Source organism: Stegodyphus dumicola, chromosome 1 (assembly GCF_044657685.1).
Source record: "Stegodyphus dumicola isolate Sdum_Otavi_A_Nest chromosome 1, ASM4465768v1".
Classification (NCBI taxonomy): domain Eukaryota; kingdom Metazoa; phylum Arthropoda; class Arachnida; order Araneae; family Eresidae; genus Stegodyphus; species Stegodyphus dumicola.
Window position 1 is genome coordinate 207,917,949 of NC_140768.1, and position 21,064 is coordinate 207,939,012.

Here is a 21,064-nt window from a genome sequence, read left to right on the forward strand (position 1 = left end):
GCACTTTTCTTTCTTTTTACAAGCACTTTTCTTTCTTTTTACTTTTTTCACTTCCTTTACCCCTTTCTTGTTATACCGACATCAGGCTGTACAGAATTGAAAAGGAAAGCCCACATCTAAATAAGATTGCCAGATGTCAACTTCTATTTAAGCCTAAATAAACTACTTTTTAACATAAATTATATTTAATTAATAAATTATTTTAAAATAAAAGCATTTTACAATATATTAAAAAAATCTTTTAAAGTCGCAAAAAGTAGCATAAAATGATGGATGTCACAAAAATTCAGTAGCACAAGTTTGTCAAAAGTTGCAAATTTGCGAATCGCACAATCTGCCAACACTGCTCGTCAGTGACCATTTTTTTCCCCTTCCTTTCATAATAATCTTAGAAAATCCAGGTCTTTTTTGGCCACAGATTACTGTAAAAAAGGCTTTTTTCTGAAACTACATCAATTTCTTTCTGATGATATCTTCTAAGAAATGGAAGAATTTTTTTCCATAAGATTTGGTTCTGCTTCTATGCTTCTTGACAATGTTTGTGTGAAGGTAAGTTCTTAATTCTTATGACGGTCTATTTTTATAGTAGAATTCTTTTTAAAAATAGATGTATCATGCAAATAAAGAGTTTTCCGATTCAATATCTGGTACTTTTTCAGTGATATTTTCCTGTAAGCTTTCCTTAAATACAGTATTATAGTCATCATATTTCCCTCCCTTAAGAAGCTTCTGAGAAGAGGTAGTGCATCTTTTTCAGTTTTAACTTCTCACTCACTAAAGTCCTGTACGTCTCTAATCAAGGCAGTTTGACAACATAATAGCCACTTTCATCTCTATGGAAATGTTGAAGAGTATACCTGCAGTGCCTAGTTCTCACAATTAAGAACACAGAAGAATCTTTAATCAATAAAGAGGTCGTTAAGTGGGTCAAAGTTTTGTCAAACTCGTCTCCTAACATGCTGCCCTTAATAACACATCCTAAATGGGCTTCCCATCAACCAAACTGGACTTCAATATATATATTCTTCCTGTAAGCATTTTACTATAATAATCTTGCCCCTAACAACAGATCAATGTTAAGATAACCTTTTTCATAGTCACTTAAAATGTGTCACGTCTATGCCATGTTTTCAATCCATGAAAAGAAATTTTAAGGAAAAGTTACATTTACAGAACTGTTGAGTTGCTTGAGACAGACATTTTGAGCAATGGGGATACTTTGTGTTCCAAGAAATTACACTCAACATAAACTAGAAATAATAAAGTGTATCTTGTAAAACCATAGAAATGGGAATTCAGTTGAAGCTCAAAGGCTTTCAGGTGTTTACGAAGTGCATTCCACTCAACAATCCAGAACATTTCTATACTTTGGGAAAAGGCATTTTGAGCTTTCAGAAATCCCTGTGAAGTTAGACTCCACATTAACAGAAACTACTGCAGGGTACCTTGTATGAATACAGAAATGGAAATTCAGTTTGGAAATGCCTGAAAAAATGATTTAGATATGCATATTTTATTTCCTTTAATCACTAGAAACAACATTTACAAAGAATAAATTAGTTTCATGAGGAATAATTAATTTAAGTTTTTCAGTCATATATTGATATAATGGTTAAACATACTGCTGTCTTAGTTTCAGGTATAAACATCTTTAAGTTCAAATTTGAAACATACTTCTTTTCTTAATTTCAAATGCTGCATGTTTCATTTCATGAAAAGTCATATAGTTTCACTTTCAGAATGCTTTGGATATTATAAAGATACAACCTTTACTAGCAATCAATCTGACTGCTGCAATGGTTATAATGATAAAGCAGTATTACACCTGCAGAAATTAATATATTTCAGAGATCCAGCACTTCTGGATAAAATGCTCAGTGTATTGGTTCCTACAACTGGTGTGATTGTCTTGCATACTTTCATTTCCTTTGTTATTGTCAACAAAACTGTTTCAAAACTTATTCAAACAATTCCGACATCTTTCTCTTCTTCATACAAGCCTTATTACATTTTTTGGAATATTATTCCTATACATTACTAGCCTATGTTGAATGAATCTCACATTCTATAAAAACATAAAACATTTGAACACTTTTTTAAAAATATCTCTTACAAAGCCAAAAATATCTCTAGAGAAAAGAACAGTCTTAAATATGATTAATTAAGTGAAAGGCTTACCTAAAAGAATTGGATTTCAATTCAACTTTAATCTTTTTCATACAATCAATGTTCAAGTTACAGATCACATTTAAAATTAATCATTTACTAAGGAACAAATCATACTAAATAAATGAACAAATAACATTAAAAACAAATATACCTGCTTTAAATTTCATTATTTCTTCAGCAATAAGCAAGAAAGAAAATAAGAATTAAAAAAAAACCATTACCTAGTATTTTAATAAATAAATGCATTAATAGAACATTTTCTCTTTTTGCACTTCCCTTATATGCTTTTTTCATTTATTTAAACAATATTTTTATTTTTTGGTGTTGTTACTATGTATTTTTATTATTACAGTCAAAAGTCGTTAATTTGGACACCCGTAATCCGGAATAATCTATAATCCGGATTTCAAAGCTACAAACTTTCTGCGCATGCGCGCGTTCACAGATGCGCACAGGCGTTTAAGAGTGCGCGTAAGACCTTTACGTCAGCGAATATGTTTGTGCGCATGCGCGTTTAATGTGTAACGGAGGTATAAGCTAAGCTAAAAATTCAGTTAATGTTGCAGATTGCGTTGTTCCTTAATCTTCGAATTCGATCCGGCTTATTATTTTTTGCAAGTCTTTGATATGATTTAAATCAAGTTCCTCGTCATTATCCCTTCCCATGGTGAAGAAAGTGACCCAGAGGTTATTGAAAACAAAAACATTTCGATTGACAAATTAGTCCGTATTCTCAACACAGCAATTATAGGACTTGAACAGCGGAACTTTGTAACTAAAAAAGAAATTATGTCTGTTTAATAGAATTAAAGAGAAAGTATTATCACATGAAATGAAGCAACTTACATTGAAAGAAATGCTTAATAAAGTAAACAAATAAATATTTTTTTCTTTTTGTAAATTTTGATACCCTTTAGATCATAATTGTTCTTTATTTCATAAATTACAGTTTCATATTTTTAATTTTATAATTTCTGCATGCCATCTTACCAGATTTAAACTGATGATCTATAATCCGGAAAAATCGATAATCCGGAATTGCCGAAGTCCCGACGAGTCCGGATTAACGACTTTTGACTGTATTACAAATAATACCTCCAACATGCACATACACCAAAAAAAAAAAAAAATTTAAAAAGGTTTTCAATGTTTTTACCTTCAATTTCAGTTACTTTTGCTATGAGGTTTTTGTCACATTGAGAGTTTTCACCATCCATTACTATACCAAAGGATGGACCCATAAATGATGTATGAGGAATATTTAAAGAATGCTCCTGAATCACAGTAGTATTTATTTGCTCAAGTATTTGATTGCAGAAATTATTCGAAACCAATGCACCAAGAGCTGGCAAAAAGAGAATTCACAATTAATTAAACATAACAAAATACTTTTTAAATAATTTTAATGCAATTAATTTTTTCTTCAAATTAATATATATTATACAAAAGAAACATAATGCTCCAAGTAAGTGTCTGTGGCCAAAAAAGGGGGGAAAACTGGAACATTTCCACCCTGATGAAAAATAAATGGTTACCGATCTGCATAGTTTCATGTTTCTTCAGCCAATAAAAATTTTCTTAATTTTTCATTGCTAAATATTTAGTCATAAGAGTCATTAATATTTCAGATTTAGAAGCTCACTGAAGTAGTGGAATAAAAATCACAAAAGCTTGCTAATCTAGGATACTATTTATCAGAGTTTCATGTTCAAGCATCAGTAACAGACACAAAAGATGGAATGAAAGAGACATCAGTATGGCTTAGCAATATCTATAGTCCTATTTAGCACAGTTTACGTTCATTATCACATGAGTTGAGTTATGATAACGTATTTTATGTATTATCAGCAGTAGTTGATGAATTGTGGTCACCAGGAAGTATCTATTTACAATGAATTTCAGGATGTTTCTATATTTCTTTATTTAAATATATAAGAAATTAATATGAAACTGCTTCTGTACGAGTATATAAATTGTGCACTGTAGATACTGAATTAATTTCTTGTTTGCATTAATAACAATCTATTTCTTGTTAAGGTTGAAATGAGCCATTGTTGCTTAACATAAAAATACTCAAAATTCAGCAATAATTCTAAGTTTAAAAATAAACAGAAAATGTAAAAATTTTTCTTATCTTTCTCGATTCTTTCTGTTTCTTACTGATCTACACAATTTGATCTTAAATTAATGCTTTTTGTTCATTCTGGATATGAAGGAAGTCCCTACATTTCGTAACTGGAGCATCTGCTTCTTGTATCAAGCATTTATTTAATAACTTTTATCAACAGCAGTTAGACATTTTACATGTATATATTAATTATGTTTTATTATTAGGATATATTTTCCATACATAATTATGCATTTATACAAATATATAAGTACATAATGATGACAAATCAGATTTTGTAAGAATATACATTATTTCTTAACTATTCATACAAATTAGATATTTTTAAATGTGCATCGCTTGTTCGATTTGATTTAAAGCTCGGGATAACAATATACTTTAGAGATAGTGGTACAAAATATCCATATAGCAATATATATCCAGACCACAAATACCCAGCTTTTACTTCCCCAATCCTTGGTCACAGACGTCTACTATCATTCACAAAAATGCTTTAAATGATAAAAATATTCATGTCTTGGTATTCATGTATTCTGTAATTTTAAAGAAATCATTTTGGTAAAAAATAACAAAATATAACTTTTTTTTATTTAGGGAAAAAAAAAATATTCTCCTTATATAAAACAAAAACATAAAAAGTGCAACTTGCCTAACTCCCCTCTAATAAACACAGGAGATATTTGACATTTAAGCTGATCATATTTAGAGGCCATATGCAGACTGAAGATATTTGAATTTGTATATATATAAAAGTAAAACACCAGTTGCAGTTAAGAGATTAAGTGAACAGAGTTTCTATGCAGATAGTGTGAAAAAAATACACAACTGGTACTTCAGGTTCATGAAATGGACTAAAATATGCATACAAGACACGGCCAAAAGATGCCTGAAAGCTTTGAGTAAAAGGTTATTGAATTTCATCATTTAGTCATGAAAGTCCACCTTCAATTTAACACGTTGATGCCGGCCTGACCCATCGGTGGGTCATACTTGTCTGTTCCGTGGGGCAGTGGGTCATGCTGCTTCACGAACTCATGGATGGGTCACGCTTGTATACCAAAAAATACATAGTATAAAATTTTATTTTAATTACTGTATACATTAACATTTCAACATCAAACATTCAATAAAAAACAAATAACTCATAAATTAAATATAATTATTAATTTTTTCTATGAAATTTTTTAAAGCAGGCTAAACAAAGCGCTGGCTCGCCCTTACAATTATCGCAATATGTAGTTACTTTCTTTGCTCTATTCACGGCCTTGTTTCTATTCATCCCACGAAGAGGACCGCAAATTTAAGCGCCGCTGCACGAAAAGAACAATGAATATCTGTGCCACTGCCAATGTGTTAATGTTCCAAGTAATAAATCTGTTAACACTTGGGATGGGGGCAACTTATTTTTATGTTTTTTGCAGTCTGTCACTGGAGCGTGGGTCACGTAAAAATATGTATGGCATGCGAGCAATGTATTTTTGCGTTTTTTGCAGTCTGTCACTGGAGTGCGGGTCACGTAAAAATACGTATTTAGTAGATTTGTGATGGATACCCGCTAACCACCACAAATCTAGACATTATAGGAGTGTTGTTTGCATTGCTAGGCAACGCTTTGCATTTTTTCTTTCAACAAGTTACGAATGGTCGAGATACTTGGTCTTTTGTTACTTCATCTTCAATCAAATTCTTAGCTCCAGAACGTACAAGTCGTGTTTTGTCAATATGAAGCTTGGTTTTTTTATTATTGATTAAATAAATTGATAAAATGAACTGTTGTGACAGAGGTAGTGATAAAGAAATATGCGCTGACAGATTATTGGACTTTTTGTATGATAGTGATTCTAAAAGTCAAGATATCGAAGGAAGTGAAGATGTTGAAATTATTCCACGTTCTCGAGTGCTCATCCAAAAAAGAATTTCTAGTAGTTCTGAAACAACTTCTGATGAAGCAGATGAATGGTCATAGATTGACAATACTCCAGACCTTGAAGAGTTTTTGGGTCATCCTGGGATAACTAACATGGCTAATGTTCCTGAATCCACAGCTGATGCAGTAAAGTTATTTATAGGCAATGACTTTTTAGCATATTTAGTCACGGAATCAAACAGGTATTATTATCAAAATATGAATCAGTTCAAAATATCTCCCAAAAGCATGAAATGGAGAAATATTACGATTCCGGAGATGAAGAAATTTTTGGGGCTTATTATTTTCATAGGACAAGTTCGTAAAGACGCCCGAATCAACTGATGTCTGCACAAGTACACTGTTTTTTTCAAAAACTAAGTACACTGTTTTTTTTTTCAAAAACTATGTCAAGGGATAGATTTTGCCAAATATGGAAGGCTTGGCATTTCAATAAACAATGAAGACATCACGATTCTGATCGATTATTCAAAGTCAGGCCTATACTAAATTATTTTGTTGAAAAATTCAATAACATTTACAAACCGAAACAACATATATCGTTAGATGAGGGCATAATACCTTGGAGAGGACGATTGTTTTTTAGAGTTTACAATGCTAAAAAAATTATAAAATATGGCATACTCATAAGAATATTGTCTGGAAGTGACACTGGTTATATTTGCAATTTTGAAGTTTATGTAGCTCAAGGATTACATTTGATCGAAACGATATTCACAGTAGTTTTGCCATATACTGATGTCTGGCACCACTTGTACATGGACAATTACTACTACAGCGTTGATAACATGGAAGCCCTTTTAGAAAAAAAAATTTTTTTAAATAAAAATACGAATTTGCAGAACAATTAGGAAGAATAGAGGTCTACCAGAGTGCCTCAAAAAAACTTATTTGAAAAAAAGAGAAACAATCTTTCAAAGAAAAAATGATATACTGGTACAAGTTTGGCAATCCAAGAAAGAAGTCAGTCTCATCTCTTCAATTCATTTCATGGAAATGAAAGAAAGTAGCAACGTTGATCGTATCAAGAGACAAAAAATTACAAAGCCAAATGCTTTGATCGACTACAACAAGTACAGGGTGATTATAATTAAAGTTTAAGTTTCAAAACGCTATAAAAAAAGAACCACTCATGAAAACGACGTCAAATTTGAAACGAATGTTATTGAAGAAGGCGGTAGCAACAGATGGTACTGCAAGCGGAAGAAGACGTAAATTAAAATGTTAGTTAAATTTCAGTGTTATAAAGCCGCCAGGTACCAGGCTGTTCCTCATTTCATGTCTCAGACATTCGCCATGGGTGTTTCACTGCAGGACCGCGCTCTGCTGGTAAAGCTGTATTACAAGAATGATGATTGTGCAAGAGCAGCTCTGCAAAAATTCAGGACACTGAAGGGTATAAAAGAAAGCGTTGGTCCAATGAGTGTCGTAGGTCTAAAGAAAATTATGCAAAAATTAGAAATGACAGGTTCGTTTGATGTGCAATCTGGTAAAGGGAGAAAACGAGTGCATTCGACGGTAGAGCACAGTGCTGAAAATTGTACGAAACATCCTGCAATGCTATCCATACAAAATTGGCCATGTGCAGGAGTTTCTTCCGTCTCACCGGACAGCGTAGGGAGACGTTTGCATTAGAATTCCTGGCTTGCATGGAAGTGGATAATGAAAGGCCGTGGAAAATTTTGTGGACAGATGAAGCCCATTTCCATCTGACAGGATATGTGAATACCCAGAATTGTCGAATATGTGCAACAGAAAATCCACTGGCAACGCACCCCGTGCCACTTCATCCTGAAAAGGTCATGGTATGGTGTGGCTTTACGGCATCATTCATCCTACAACCATATTTTTTCGAGCAGACGGGTGCTTCCGGTCCTGTTACCGCAAACGTCACTGGTCAGAGGTATGCGTCTCTTTTGCGCAACCACGTGATTCCAGGTCTGCAACAGCATGGACGTGTGGATGAAATCCTTTTTATGCAAGATGGCGCTCCTCCGCACATTGCACATCCCGTGAAGCAGCTGCTGAGGCGCCATTTCAGAAATGCTCAAATTATCAGCTGTCATTTCCCTACAGCCTGTCCGTCCCGATCGCCTGATCTTACTCCGTGTGATTTCTGGCTGTGGGGATGTCTGAAGGATGTTGTGTTCCGTGCTCCAATTGCAAATTTAGCAGAATTAAAGGCACGCATTTCGCAACACATTCTGAACATCACCCCAGAGACACTGCGATCCGTTGTGGAACATGCTGTTTGTCGCTTTCAACTTGTTGCACACAATGGTGGACACCATATTGAACATGTTTTGCACCAGTCTCGCGACAGTTCCGAACTTCTTGAATGGTTCTTATGCGGTATGTCACCGCAAAACTCTTGAAACCGATTTGTCCCTTTCGATGTTATATGTACAGTCATGCAAATAAAATTATTCAACAATTCTAATTTGTCAATGCATTTTAATGTGTAACTTCCACCTTAGCCGTTGTTTACAAATCATTTCTCGTTTCTCGTCGTGATTCTGCCACTTACAGTGCCATCTGTTGCTAACTTTTGAAACTAATTTTTTTTTTCTTCTGCCATATGCTTTCCGCCTTCTTCAATAACATTCCTTTCAAATTTCACATCATTTTCATCAGTGGTTCTGTTTTTTATAGCGTTCTGAAACTTAAACTTTAATTATAATCACCCTGTACATGAAAGGAGTAGATTGGGCCGATCAGTATTTGTCCTACTATAGTATTTTGCGTAGAACAGTGAAGTGGACAAAGCGCTTAGCTATGTATATGATGAATTGTGCATTTTTCAATGAATATGTAGTATACAATTCGACAAAGACGCAAAAAATAAAATACAAGAAATTTTTGCACAACTTCGCACGGCATTGGGTTATTGATGAACCACCTGAAATCAGCACTGAAGAACCAGAGCAAATGATATCAAAACGCGACCCTCCTGGAAGATTGCCCATGGATATGTGAAAACACGTATTGGAGAAAATTGTTGGTGCCGGGAAGAAGAAAAATCCACAAAGACAATGTTGTGTGTTCGCAGTAAAACGTGTTTCATACGTAGCTTCTGCCGTTTTCAGGAAAATGCTTTGAATGGTACCGTACTGTAAAGAACTATTAACGTGTTATCAGTTCTATTTGTACTTCTTATGAAAAAATATTTTTGAATACATTGTAAAATTTTAAATATTATTTATTTTTGTGATTTTGTCTTTCTTTTTTTCTTCTTCTTCTTCTTATTATTATTATTTTTAAATCACACAGTATATATTTAAATGAACCACCTGAAATCAGCACTGAAGAACCAGAGCAAATGATATCAAAACGCGACCCTCCTGGAAGATTGCCCATGGATATGTGAAAACACGTATTGGAGAAAATTGTTGGTGCCGGGAAGAAGAAAAATCCACAAAGACAATGTTGTGTGTTTGCAGTAAAACGTGTTTCATATGTAGCTTCTGCCGTTTTCAGGAAAATGCTTTGAATGGTACCGTACTGTAAAGAACTATTAACGTGTTATCAGTTCTATTTGTACTTCTTATGAAAAAATATTTTTGAATACATTGTAAAATTTTAAATATTATTTATTTTTGTGATTTTGTCTTTCTTTTTTTCTTCTTCTTCTTCTTCTTCTTATTATTATTTTTAAATCACACAGTATATATTTAAGTGTAAAATAAAAAAAGTTTCATTCATAAAAACGAAGTAGTTTTCAATTTACTGCGATTTTCCTGAATAACCATACTTCCGTGCGATTCACGAAAAAATGCCTGCTGCACGCGTAAGTTCGCAGCGAAGTATAACCACATGCCAAGTGTTAATATGAAGACGCTGAAGATCGTACTGTGAAGAAAGTCTACATAAAAAGCCATGATACAGTTACTCTAGCTTGTGGTGCTGATAGAAACAAGCTGCCACTCAAATTGATTTTTAAACAATGAACAATGCCAAAAAAACGACATTCCTACAGGAGTGATTGTGCATGATTATGACATACTTGGATGGATCAAGATGCTTGATGAGTTCAAAGCACACATAACAGATATGACATAAAAAAACACTGCAGCAGGCCTATTATCAAAACTTGCTGACTCACCTAGAAGCTTGACATGCTAATTCCAGCCTCTTATCATCAGCATTTAACCTTCAGTGCTACCATGAGAGAGGAATCGACATGACCAGATTTAGATTTGATGAGATCCTAAACTACTTGAGGTATGGGGCCCTTGATTTCTGAGGTGGCCTCAGAAAAGTGGGGATCATAAGCTATAGCTTGTGCAGCTTATACGTAAAATCTGGCACTGAGAATAGAAAGAATAGGTGATGAAGTTTTCTGTGTACAATATGACACAAATAGGAAGAGTGAATAAGCCAATTAATTACAGAAGTTCATACTTGAGTCAAAAAAATCCTAGAATAGACAGACTGAGATTGCTGTCAAGTCATTTAAGATATACTGCATCTCAAATTCCGACGCAATATATGAAACAGTGATTTGTCATCAGACACAGGTGAAGTCCAACTAATGAATGGGAATTCTGGTTTCATTTATTTAAGGTTTATTCCATTATGGCAAAGCTCTTGTGGGTTTCCTTTCTGAAAGGAGAGATGCCTTTATGGAGAACTTTCTAAGGCAAACTGGCTCGTATACACATTTCACATATGGATTTGTTAACAGCCATCCAGTCAGGCCCGTTTGCCAGGATTTGAACCCCGGACCAAACTACCAGTGTTCAGAGACTTTACCACTTGGCCACTGGTGGGGCAGGTGGCAGTTCTCATAGTGAATAGAAGTTGTATAATGAATAAACATTGATTCAATAACTTTTATGTAATAATGTTTTTATTAATACATTTATTATAGCATGCCAATAATCTGTCACTCAAATAATTATTCATTTGTTTTCATTTTTTTAGGCCCCAAACTCAAAGTGTGAAAAAATAAGGTACACCTCTACAACCAACAGCTGTGAGGACAAGGCATGGTAAGTTTGGAAGAGAAAAGTACCATATTAAAAGTTTAGGGAATTTCATGAATTCCATTCACTAGATATTTATTCAAATTCATAGTTATTTTATGCATTGTTTAGCCACTACAAAAAAATTATGTAACAAAATTAGAAGGTACAATAACATGTAATAAATATATTTTACTATAATAAAAATCTAACAGTGAAAAACAATAAGAAATGCAACTTACAAACTGTATTCTGATTTTCAGTTAGCTGTGGATAATGCTCTTTGATAGATGAAAGAAATTTTGATGCTAAGTTGATATCCTGTATGTCAGGTGTGAAGTTCAATGCAGATAAATGAAGCAAATGTTGTCTATATTGAAGCATCTGGCGTGAAAATTTTTCGGGTCCTTTTATAGTAACACTCTGAAAAACACAAACATTACGATCCAAGACTTCTTATGTAACTTATAAGATGCATTACTTAACTATATAACAATAGAAAAAATAGAAAATTTTGTTTTACCTTAATATGAAACTTTGGCTTGAGACGAGATTGCACAGTTATATTGCAATCATTAAGGAATTCAACATATTCTACAATTAAAAAGATGCTATTTTATTATATCATAGTAGATACATTTTGTATTAAAGAAAAAAAATTTAATTTACATTAAAGGTTATTTGACACATTGTCTTTAGAGTCAATTTTAATTTTTTATTATTATTATTACTAAAGAGAAACAAAAGCAACATCTGGACATCAGATTGAAAAATATGCATATTACTGATACTCTAACAGATGACTTTATGTATAATAGCAGTTATTTTTAGCTTGGGGGAGGAGGAGCAGGCACTATCAAACAAAAGGCAAGAAATTTTAACTAAACAACTGTTCTACAACTGACCCCTCTTTTTAATGAACTCATTACAGGATACCCAAATACCTGAAAATCCTGATTTTCCACAAAACAAAATTAGAACATGTGACATGAAATTTTACTTCCACCTCCATTAATATTTATCATAAAAAATTTTAATAAATGTTCAAATTATAACAGGTTACTGTACGTAGTAAGTACTTTTTTAGTGAATTACATTTTTTTATAATATTTTAAAGACATATTATGCAAGACAAATTATTTTAATGCAATAATTATTCTGTAATGGAATTAATAAAGTTTAATGAAAATCTTATTTAAAAATCAATTAATACTTAAAAAAATACTGGAATTCATAAAGTTTAATGAAAATCTTAATTAAAAATCAATTAATACTTAAAAATATACTTCACTTTGGACTAAGATTATGAGAAACAACCGCTATATTTAAACGAAAAATGTCTTAAAGCGTTATCATAACCACCTCCAAAAAGGGGCCAGTATTTCTTGGTACATAAAGCACCAATACTGAACATTATTTATTCTGTGTCATTATAGTTTAATTTTACAAAGATCAATTTAATTTATATCTTTCCTATATGCCTCATTTTCATCACACACTGAGTGATTCAAAAAAATGGTTATTCATGGTTATTCAGATTTGAATAACAAGCAGTTTAGAACATATTTCATTAAAGCACTCAGAACAACATGAGAGTTTGGATTATTGTTCACTGCCTGCCCATCTTGTTGCTTAATGAATAGCTGCTGCCTCACTTAAGATTAAAACATACCTGGTTAAGTTAAAAAATGGGCTAGCTTTTGTTCAGTTAAGAAGTGGGCTAGCTTTTGTTCATACATGATTGTAGCCTTGCTTATGCATTATATATAGTTTTGTAAATTTCAAAGACTGTCTAAGGTCTATTTTATTTCACTGCAAAATAAAAGTGATTGGTAGCTTTCTTTTGTAATATTTTTATTTTAACTTCACAAGTGGTAATGTAAAATAAAGTTGAGTGTTTGTCTCTTTTCAAAAAGTACTTAAAACTAGTAGTGGTAACGAGAGCTTTAAGTAATATTTTAGGGTTAGAAACTGAATTTGAGTAATTCAAGATGTAAAGATACCCTGGATAAGTGTTATAATTTTTCTGAGAAATCACATTCACTGAAAAATCTACTTTGAAACTATGAAATATTCATACAAGAAAGGCTTAATAAATTACCTTTACCCCCTTCCATTAAACAAAAACAAAATAAAATGCAAAAAGGCAATTAAAATTATTTTTGTTATAAAAACTAATTTTTTCCATTTCAGTTTACACATTAAATAATGTGTCTAATTAAAAAAAAAAAAAAAAAGTTGTAGTTTAAAGCTACATTTCTTCAATCACTCAAAATGATAGCGATAATGCTAAAACAGAAGAAAGAAAACACAAAACATTTAAAATCTTTTAAATCAATTCTTCAATTAAAAGCAGATTTATTTTTGTATATTTACAATTTGGTCTTACATACTGAAATCAAAGCTCTAAATCGAAGCTGTCCAACATTTTAGCTTTTCTGGACCACTTTGAAAGACGACTAGACATTTTGGGTCATACGCCAGCGACAGGTTGTGACTTTCAAAATAAATCACACCTACTGCATCGGTTTCACTCAAAAGTTTTGGGCTTGCTCAAGTTTGACCACTGAAAGAAATTTTGCATTTCACCTCTGAGAGAAATGTGCAGGCGTAACTGCTTTAGTTCAAATTTTCTCAATGTATTACTAGATATAAAAGTACATATATAGAAAATTTTTAACTGATTCAGTGATTCACTTGATTCATATGGTAAGCTGCCACTGCTGAACACTAATGAGGGCTGATGAGAAAAAAGGCATAGAAACATATTTAAGTAGTTTAAACTTATTAATTTATGATTTTTTAATATAATGACAGCAATATAGAATTATTTTTTTTAGAGCAGCCACAAAGATACACACAAACATTATATATCTAAACGAAGGTAATCAATCACTTTATAAGGGTATTTCTCCCGCCTTCTTAGCATGCCTTCGTGGTGTAATGGCCAGCACACTCGGCACGTGTTGAAAAGGTCTGAGGTTTGAGTCCCAGTGATGGTATTGCTCATTTTTCATGTCTCCTGCTTTAAAATAACCTAATGTCTCTACAACTTCGTGCACAAGTCACACCACTCAAAATTTATTTCATTTCACTTCAATTAAAAGCATCAAATAACCCATCCATCCATACTTAAGGCCAGTTTTAAAACTCGATCACAAATATAATTCTCAACAATCCTTCTGCGCTTCACGTTTACTTCTTGGACCATACTGATACTAGCTTAGGGTCGCAGGCTGAATGAACACCTTTGCTCTGACGGATATCTTACTAGAATCAAACTACAAAATATTCTTATAAATAAAAAAAATTTCAGCATTTTTTTTTAAATATGTGAAGAAAGAGACTTCACATGAAAGTATTACCTACTTTAAAATGAATTGTAATAAAAAAAATCCACAGAACTAAATTAGCACATCATTAAAAAATGTGAATCTGTTCAGTAAAATGACATAAAATTAAGAACAGAATGAAATAAAATTAAGAAGAATGATTTTGATTGCTGTATAGTACCCCTTTAACATGAAAATCTAATAAGAAGTTGAACTCCTCTTTTACTGGCTTATTATTACAATATTAATACTTTAACATAAAACTTGGAATACGCACCTCCATTTGCATCTCTCGTCTCAACAATATCAAAAGCTACACACAATGGCAAAAAATTCTGGAAAGATAATACAATATGCATTCTTAATATACATTCATACAATATAATAATATATTGTATATCTGAGTGCACATCCTTTCCTAGCTAACAGATTATTAGCATTTTTAATAGCATTTTTTTTAAATAGTTTTCTATAGATGCCAACCAACTACTCAAGAAATCAGAACTTAGCACAAGTAATTTTTAGATGATGAGCTAAATTTGAATGGTGCCTAATCAATATCTGAAGTGTGGTCACTAATTCTTAAGTGTAAAAGGTACAAAACACTTGCAGATTGAAAAATATTTTTATTCTTTTAGATTTGCTGTTTTGATTAAATTTTACCAAAAATTTTTAACTGTATATTGAAAAACTGTTACTCCAGTTTTAGGTTTTTAACTGTATATTGCAAAACCATGACTCCAGTTTATTCAGTTGCAACTAAAGCAACATTTTCAAAACTTTATCCTTTTTCTGATTTTCTAATTCATGTGATATAAATGGTCTTGTTTTCCTTTAAGAGGCAATCTAAAATAATACCAGAAATAATGCTTCTGGGTACAAATACTGAATTAGCCAAGTTACTTAAAATTTGTGAGAAATATTATGCTATATAAAAGTCATAAAAAAATCAGCAGACATATTAATTGGGTTGGGTATACAGTTACGAATCAAATGAGCTGGCAGCTTGTTTTTCATATGAAAGTAGGTTTTTCTAATTATCAGTGATGCTTCAAATACTATTCTAGGAGGAACAGTTAACAAAATTACACAAACACATGCATGCACACACACACACAAAAGCACACCTTAAAAAAAAAAAAAAAAAAAAAAAGGGAAAAGAGAAAGAGCAGAAATAATGATATAAATATATGAATATGGTTAAAAATACATACAAAATCACATTTTTACTTATTTTTACTCAAAAACTTTAAATAGCAAATAAAACATTTAAGTTGCCTTCTATCTCACAGGATGCAGCATTAAATAAATGAAGTGCAATTTAAAAAAAAAAAAAAACATGTTTATCTAACTGATACAGGCATTTCAAGAGAAAAGGGACTGTTTTCAGCACCTAAAAGTAAAGACTATTATATTCAGTACTAATACAATTCATCATCCTCAGACTAATACTATTCCTCATCTTCAAAGTGGAGGCATTCGCCATCATAAAGGCTATTGAGCAAACTACAATAGAACATAATCCATATACAGTTATCTACTCTGACATTTCTTCTGGCCATCCCAATCCACTTTTTCTCTCACAATGGCCATTCAAGGGAAATTAAACTTTAACACATACCAGCATCCAACTAAAAGCACATGATGAAGGCAATAGAAACAGCTGACCATCTAGCCAAAGAGGCAGCATATGACACTTATGCAAGGCAATGCCAAATCTCAGCACCTTCATCTCAATTTATATGTATTCTCTACCATGAGGCAATAATCCTCTGGCAGCAAAAATGGATGTTGCATGCATTCCTTAATTCCAAACATCTTTACTGATTGCCACATCTTCATACCATAGTTCACAAGTTTCATCACCAGCCATGACCTTTTTCCAACTTATTTCAAAAGGCATGGCATCACTAACACTTATGTCTGAGTTTACAGCCAAGAGGGCAACCTTGATCATTACATGTACAGCTGTCCTATTAGCATTTCTTTGCATCTACTCAAACAATATAGTGGCATACAAACATATCCTGGTTAGAAATCAGGCAGCAATCATCAAAATCTGCGAGGTCCTGGATTCACTACCGGCCTTTTGACAGGGTCCAGGCTCACTAAGCATGGATTTCAACTGCATAAAACTTGCATGTCTATGTATTCGGCACAAATGAGATGATATGTCTCATATGATATCATCTCATTTGTGCCAAATATGCATGTGATACTCAATGGAAGCACAATTGATGAGTAACAAGTTTAATGCAGAAACTGTACTTAATTATGAGCAAACTTTGGTCTTCTGTACACAATTGCTTAATATTGTTTAAATATCTTATGTGCAATGTTTTCATAATTATGTTTTCTGTTTCATATATTCTTTATACGTATTTTAAGTCATATTTATTGAAACATGTTCATTGCATCTTCTGTTTCCAAATTAACAACAATTATATTGCCATCTAACCCATGTATAGCCATGTAAATTACTTGAATTCTTTAATTCTTCAATAAATTCTGGATAGTGAAGGATGAGAGGCATACACCTGCTTACCTCTGGCAGATGCCAGATGCCCCTGTCCTCATCACCTGCCCACCTGTGCTGAACATTTGTAACTTTTTCAGAACAACATGGGAAAATAGCACTTATATCCTTCCTTACAAAAATTTAGAGTACAGATGAAACGAACCTTGTATGATTCAACTGTGATGCCATGCTTATCCATTATTAGCACTAAACTCCATTATTAGCTGTTTATCGACAATGAATACATGTGAATAGCATTACAGGCTCTATAAAAGTATTACAAATCTCTCATTCACTAAATTTTTCAAAGGGATGAAAAGTTATTCTAAAATATTCCAGTTACTTGAACTTTATGGTTAGTTGAACACCCTGAACCTTGGAAATGAATATCGTTATGAGAATTCCCGGCTCTGTCTCAGCCAGTAATTACAGTGTAGGAATGTAAAAATTTTCATTTACATTTACATTTAATCACTTCACTCTTCAACTGCTGGAATAATATCCCAGATATAAAACTGAAAACAACTGCCAAAAAATCAACATATTTTGCTATAAACACAAGTTGTTTACCACAAAATGCAACCTACAAAAAATATGAAATAGTTATGATAATTAAAATAATTTTATAATTTTCACAAGTTTTCAGCTTCACAAGTTTCATCTGTAATATTTCCACTACTTCTGTTTGATAACTATAAATTTCTTCATGCAATGGTTAAAATTCCATTTTTTTATCGAAACCTGTGATGCTCTATTTTGATAGCTTATCCTTTAGAACAAATGCTTGTTTTAATTAGCATTATATCAAGTCATAAAAATGGCATTTTCAGTCAGATAATGAATGCATAATTTACTTATTTTATTCAATATAATGAAATGAAATCTTTTGCTTTCACTACAGAAAAATTTTCGGGAGGGGGGGAGAAGAAATAGCAGAAAAAGGAATTGAGTTTGAAAAAATTACATGATGACTAGTTTTTAGATTTATTACATAAATATTGTATTTCTCTTTCATTTCTGAATTAAGCAGGGTTTTATAATCATAACAATGGAAATGCATTCAACTGAATAAAAAACCACAAAAAAATTATCAAAAATTTCACATTAATATACAATATCTTTAGCTAATTAAGTAACAAAATAGCCAAAACTATAATAAAAAGCATTTAATGCATTTAATTTTGAATATATACCATAAAATGAAATATCAATTTTTTACAAAATAATTCACTATATTTTTCATTTATCTTAGATTTTCATACATTAAAGATAAAATAATTTAGCTCATTTTGGCTTACATACCATAATTTCTTGCCATGCCATATACACACAGTCTAAACTTCCATGTATTTTCACTGAACTTTTTTCCAATCCAGAAGCATTCAATGGTGGAAACACAATTTTTGCTCCAGTTCTTTTCATTATATCTTGAATGTTACTTGAATTTGCACCTTTCACAAATGCATGGTGATATGGCATAATATCAGTTACCATATAAACATGCGGTAGTTCACTCTGAAATTAGATGCATGTTTTTTTAATTAATTATTGTACACCACAGTTCATCTATCCCCCCCAAATCTTAAACAATTTTCTACAGATCTAGCAAACCAAAGACATTTTTATTGCATAAGAAATGCATAACAAGTACATTCTTTCCCAAAAATTCTGAATAAAAGAAAACCTGCATAAAAGAAAAAAAAAATATTTGGAAGTACCATTCATGATCTTGCCATTATGATGCAAGTGTTGACTGTACTGAAGGAGAATGTTTAATCATAAAAGCCTTATTGAAAAAACAGGGTGCATTAAATTTTTGAACTAAAAAGTCAACTGAAAGGAGAATCTCATAATAAAAAGTTCATTACGATATTATTGATTTTACTCTCTTCTAATGAAAAGATATACCACAATTTCTAGAAGAAAGGCCGCATCAGCGGAAACACCGCACTCGAGAAAAATGGTGGAGAAAAATTAAAATTACACAGAAACGCTGCAACAGATTAAATTGTGTATGTTATCATCATGGGCCGTATAGATGCAAAATCTCGACCTAAGTCCTAATATATGACATATCAGTTAAGAAAAAATGCATGAAATGAAACCATAACTCAAAAATAAATTAAAGGTAAGAAATGTTGAAAATATATTTACGCTCACGTATATACTTATATTTATCCACTAAAGAAGTCCATATGTTGCAACAACGAAATATTAAATTTGGATGACAAAAGGAAATTTTAAATTTTACTTTCAAAAGGAATTACAGCAAACTAGACATTATATGAAGCCATCAAAATCTGATTCTTCACTATCTGAATTAAAAAGATGTAGTAAATCCTGATCTAAGTCCAAGTCTTCCAGATCGTCACATTCATCCTCTTGGTTTACACGTCACATTCATCCTCTTGGTTTACAGTCTCTTTATCTAAGGATATAATTTCAGCTTCTTTGAACCCTACTATTATTGACGGTGTTTTTACTGATTTCCACGCACTTCCTACCCACTTTGCAACTTCTTCATAAGATGCTCTACACATTTTACCGCTTTTGGTATGCGTATGCAATCCTTCACTCATCCAACACTCCCACCACTTTTGGACTTCAGCTTTGAAGGATTTATTACCAGACAAATCTAATGGTTGTAAGATTTTTGTCAAAATACCAGGAATTATTGCTACGGTCGTAGACAATTTTTGACATCTGGTTTTCACTGACTCAAGTAAATGAGCACGAATGGAATCCATTATCAATAACCCTTTTGGTTGGAAAAAAGATCCCTTACAACACTGCCAAACTTTATGTAGCCACTCATGCATGATTGTTTCGCATATCCAGCCGTTCTCGTTTGCACATTACCTGTAACCGAAGAAGTAATTTTTGTCAATAATATCTGTAACATATTTTAGAAAAGATGCCTTTTTATCCTGCCAGTCCATTGGTAATTGTTGCCCGACTGTTGTTCTAGTACACACAGAAATATTTTTTCTTTTCATAAATCTTCTACACCAGCAAGGTCCTCCTTTGAAATCATTTATGTTCATTTGTTTTGCTAAAAATTTTCCTCGTAAGCGAATTTTTACATTTGAAATTGCCATTCCCTTTCCTTCTTGCTCCTTTATCCAGTTTGCAAGGTAGTCCTCTAGATTCGGCCACCTTACAGTACCACTTCTTTTGGCTCGTTTCTGTTGTGGCACATTTTTAAGAAGTTTTTTTCGGTTCTCCAATGTCAAATACATCTCTTGTCCACTTCAAACTCTTGAGCTGCTGCTATATTTCCAATTTGTTCAGCACGTGAAATTACATGAAGCTTAAAACCAGCAGTATAGCTTCTGTGCCGTTTAGGTAATCTTTTCAAAAAATTTCCGCTCTCTTTTTAGTTAAAAACTATGCAACAAGTACTTGTACCCAAACTGATGGTATCTGTATCTTGCAAAATGCCAAGAAAACTCGATTCATGCTGAAGGGTAAATACATCAGAGTTCGTTATTATGAGGCAGGTGGAGTCGTGTCCGCCTTTGAAAAAAAATTGCAGAAAAGGCAGGGGCGGGGAGAGGATGGGTCCTGGAAGATTCATCGAATGACACAGGAGAGAGACTATTCAAACTGATAAGAATGTTGATTTGAAAGGGGGAAGAATGTTATTGTTCTGAGATCCTGTTTAGAGTGAATAAGGCATGTAGGTCCATTCAAGGGAAAGAATATAAACAAAATAATGTTCGCAAAAAGCAACTGAGTGGTCTTTTGTGTGGGAACAGCACCAGTCTATATACAATGACAAGGCCATCCAAACTATGTACAATGACCATCACAGGAAATATTTTTAGTGCACCTAAACGTCGCATGGGTAGAAACGCCGCACCCGCTGAAAATTTTAAGTATTAAACACATAAACGCCACAGCATTTCTTCTGTAAATTACAGTAGTTAAACATTCCTGGAAAAAGTGATTTAATAATTATTTTATAAGCAATTTTATGCTAAATAATTTGAAAAAAAATCTGATGTGGCCAGGAACATAACTTCC

General features: G+C 32.5%; 1 protein-coding gene across 6 annotated transcripts in view; it reads right to left on the reverse strand.

Moving 5' to 3' along the window:
- Positions 1–21,064, reverse strand: part of LOC118187360 (protein bicaudal C homolog 1-B-like) — a 254,265-nt gene that overhangs the window by 72,719 nt on the left and 160,482 nt on the right. For all 6 annotated transcript variants that reach the window (XM_085825071.1, XM_035357562.2, XM_035357558.2 and 3 more), the window contains 5 exons: positions 18,341–18,553; positions 14,798–14,855; positions 11,712–11,782; positions 11,431–11,611; positions 3,326–3,514 (listed from right to left, as the gene is read on the reverse strand). In XM_085825071.1, coding sequence (XP_085681197.1) covers positions 3,326–3,514; positions 11,431–11,611; positions 11,712–11,782; positions 14,798–14,855; positions 18,341–18,553 — 712 coding nt within the window. The remainder of the gene's footprint in view (positions 1–3,325; positions 3,515–11,430; positions 11,612–11,711; positions 11,783–14,797; positions 14,856–18,340; positions 18,554–21,064) is intronic.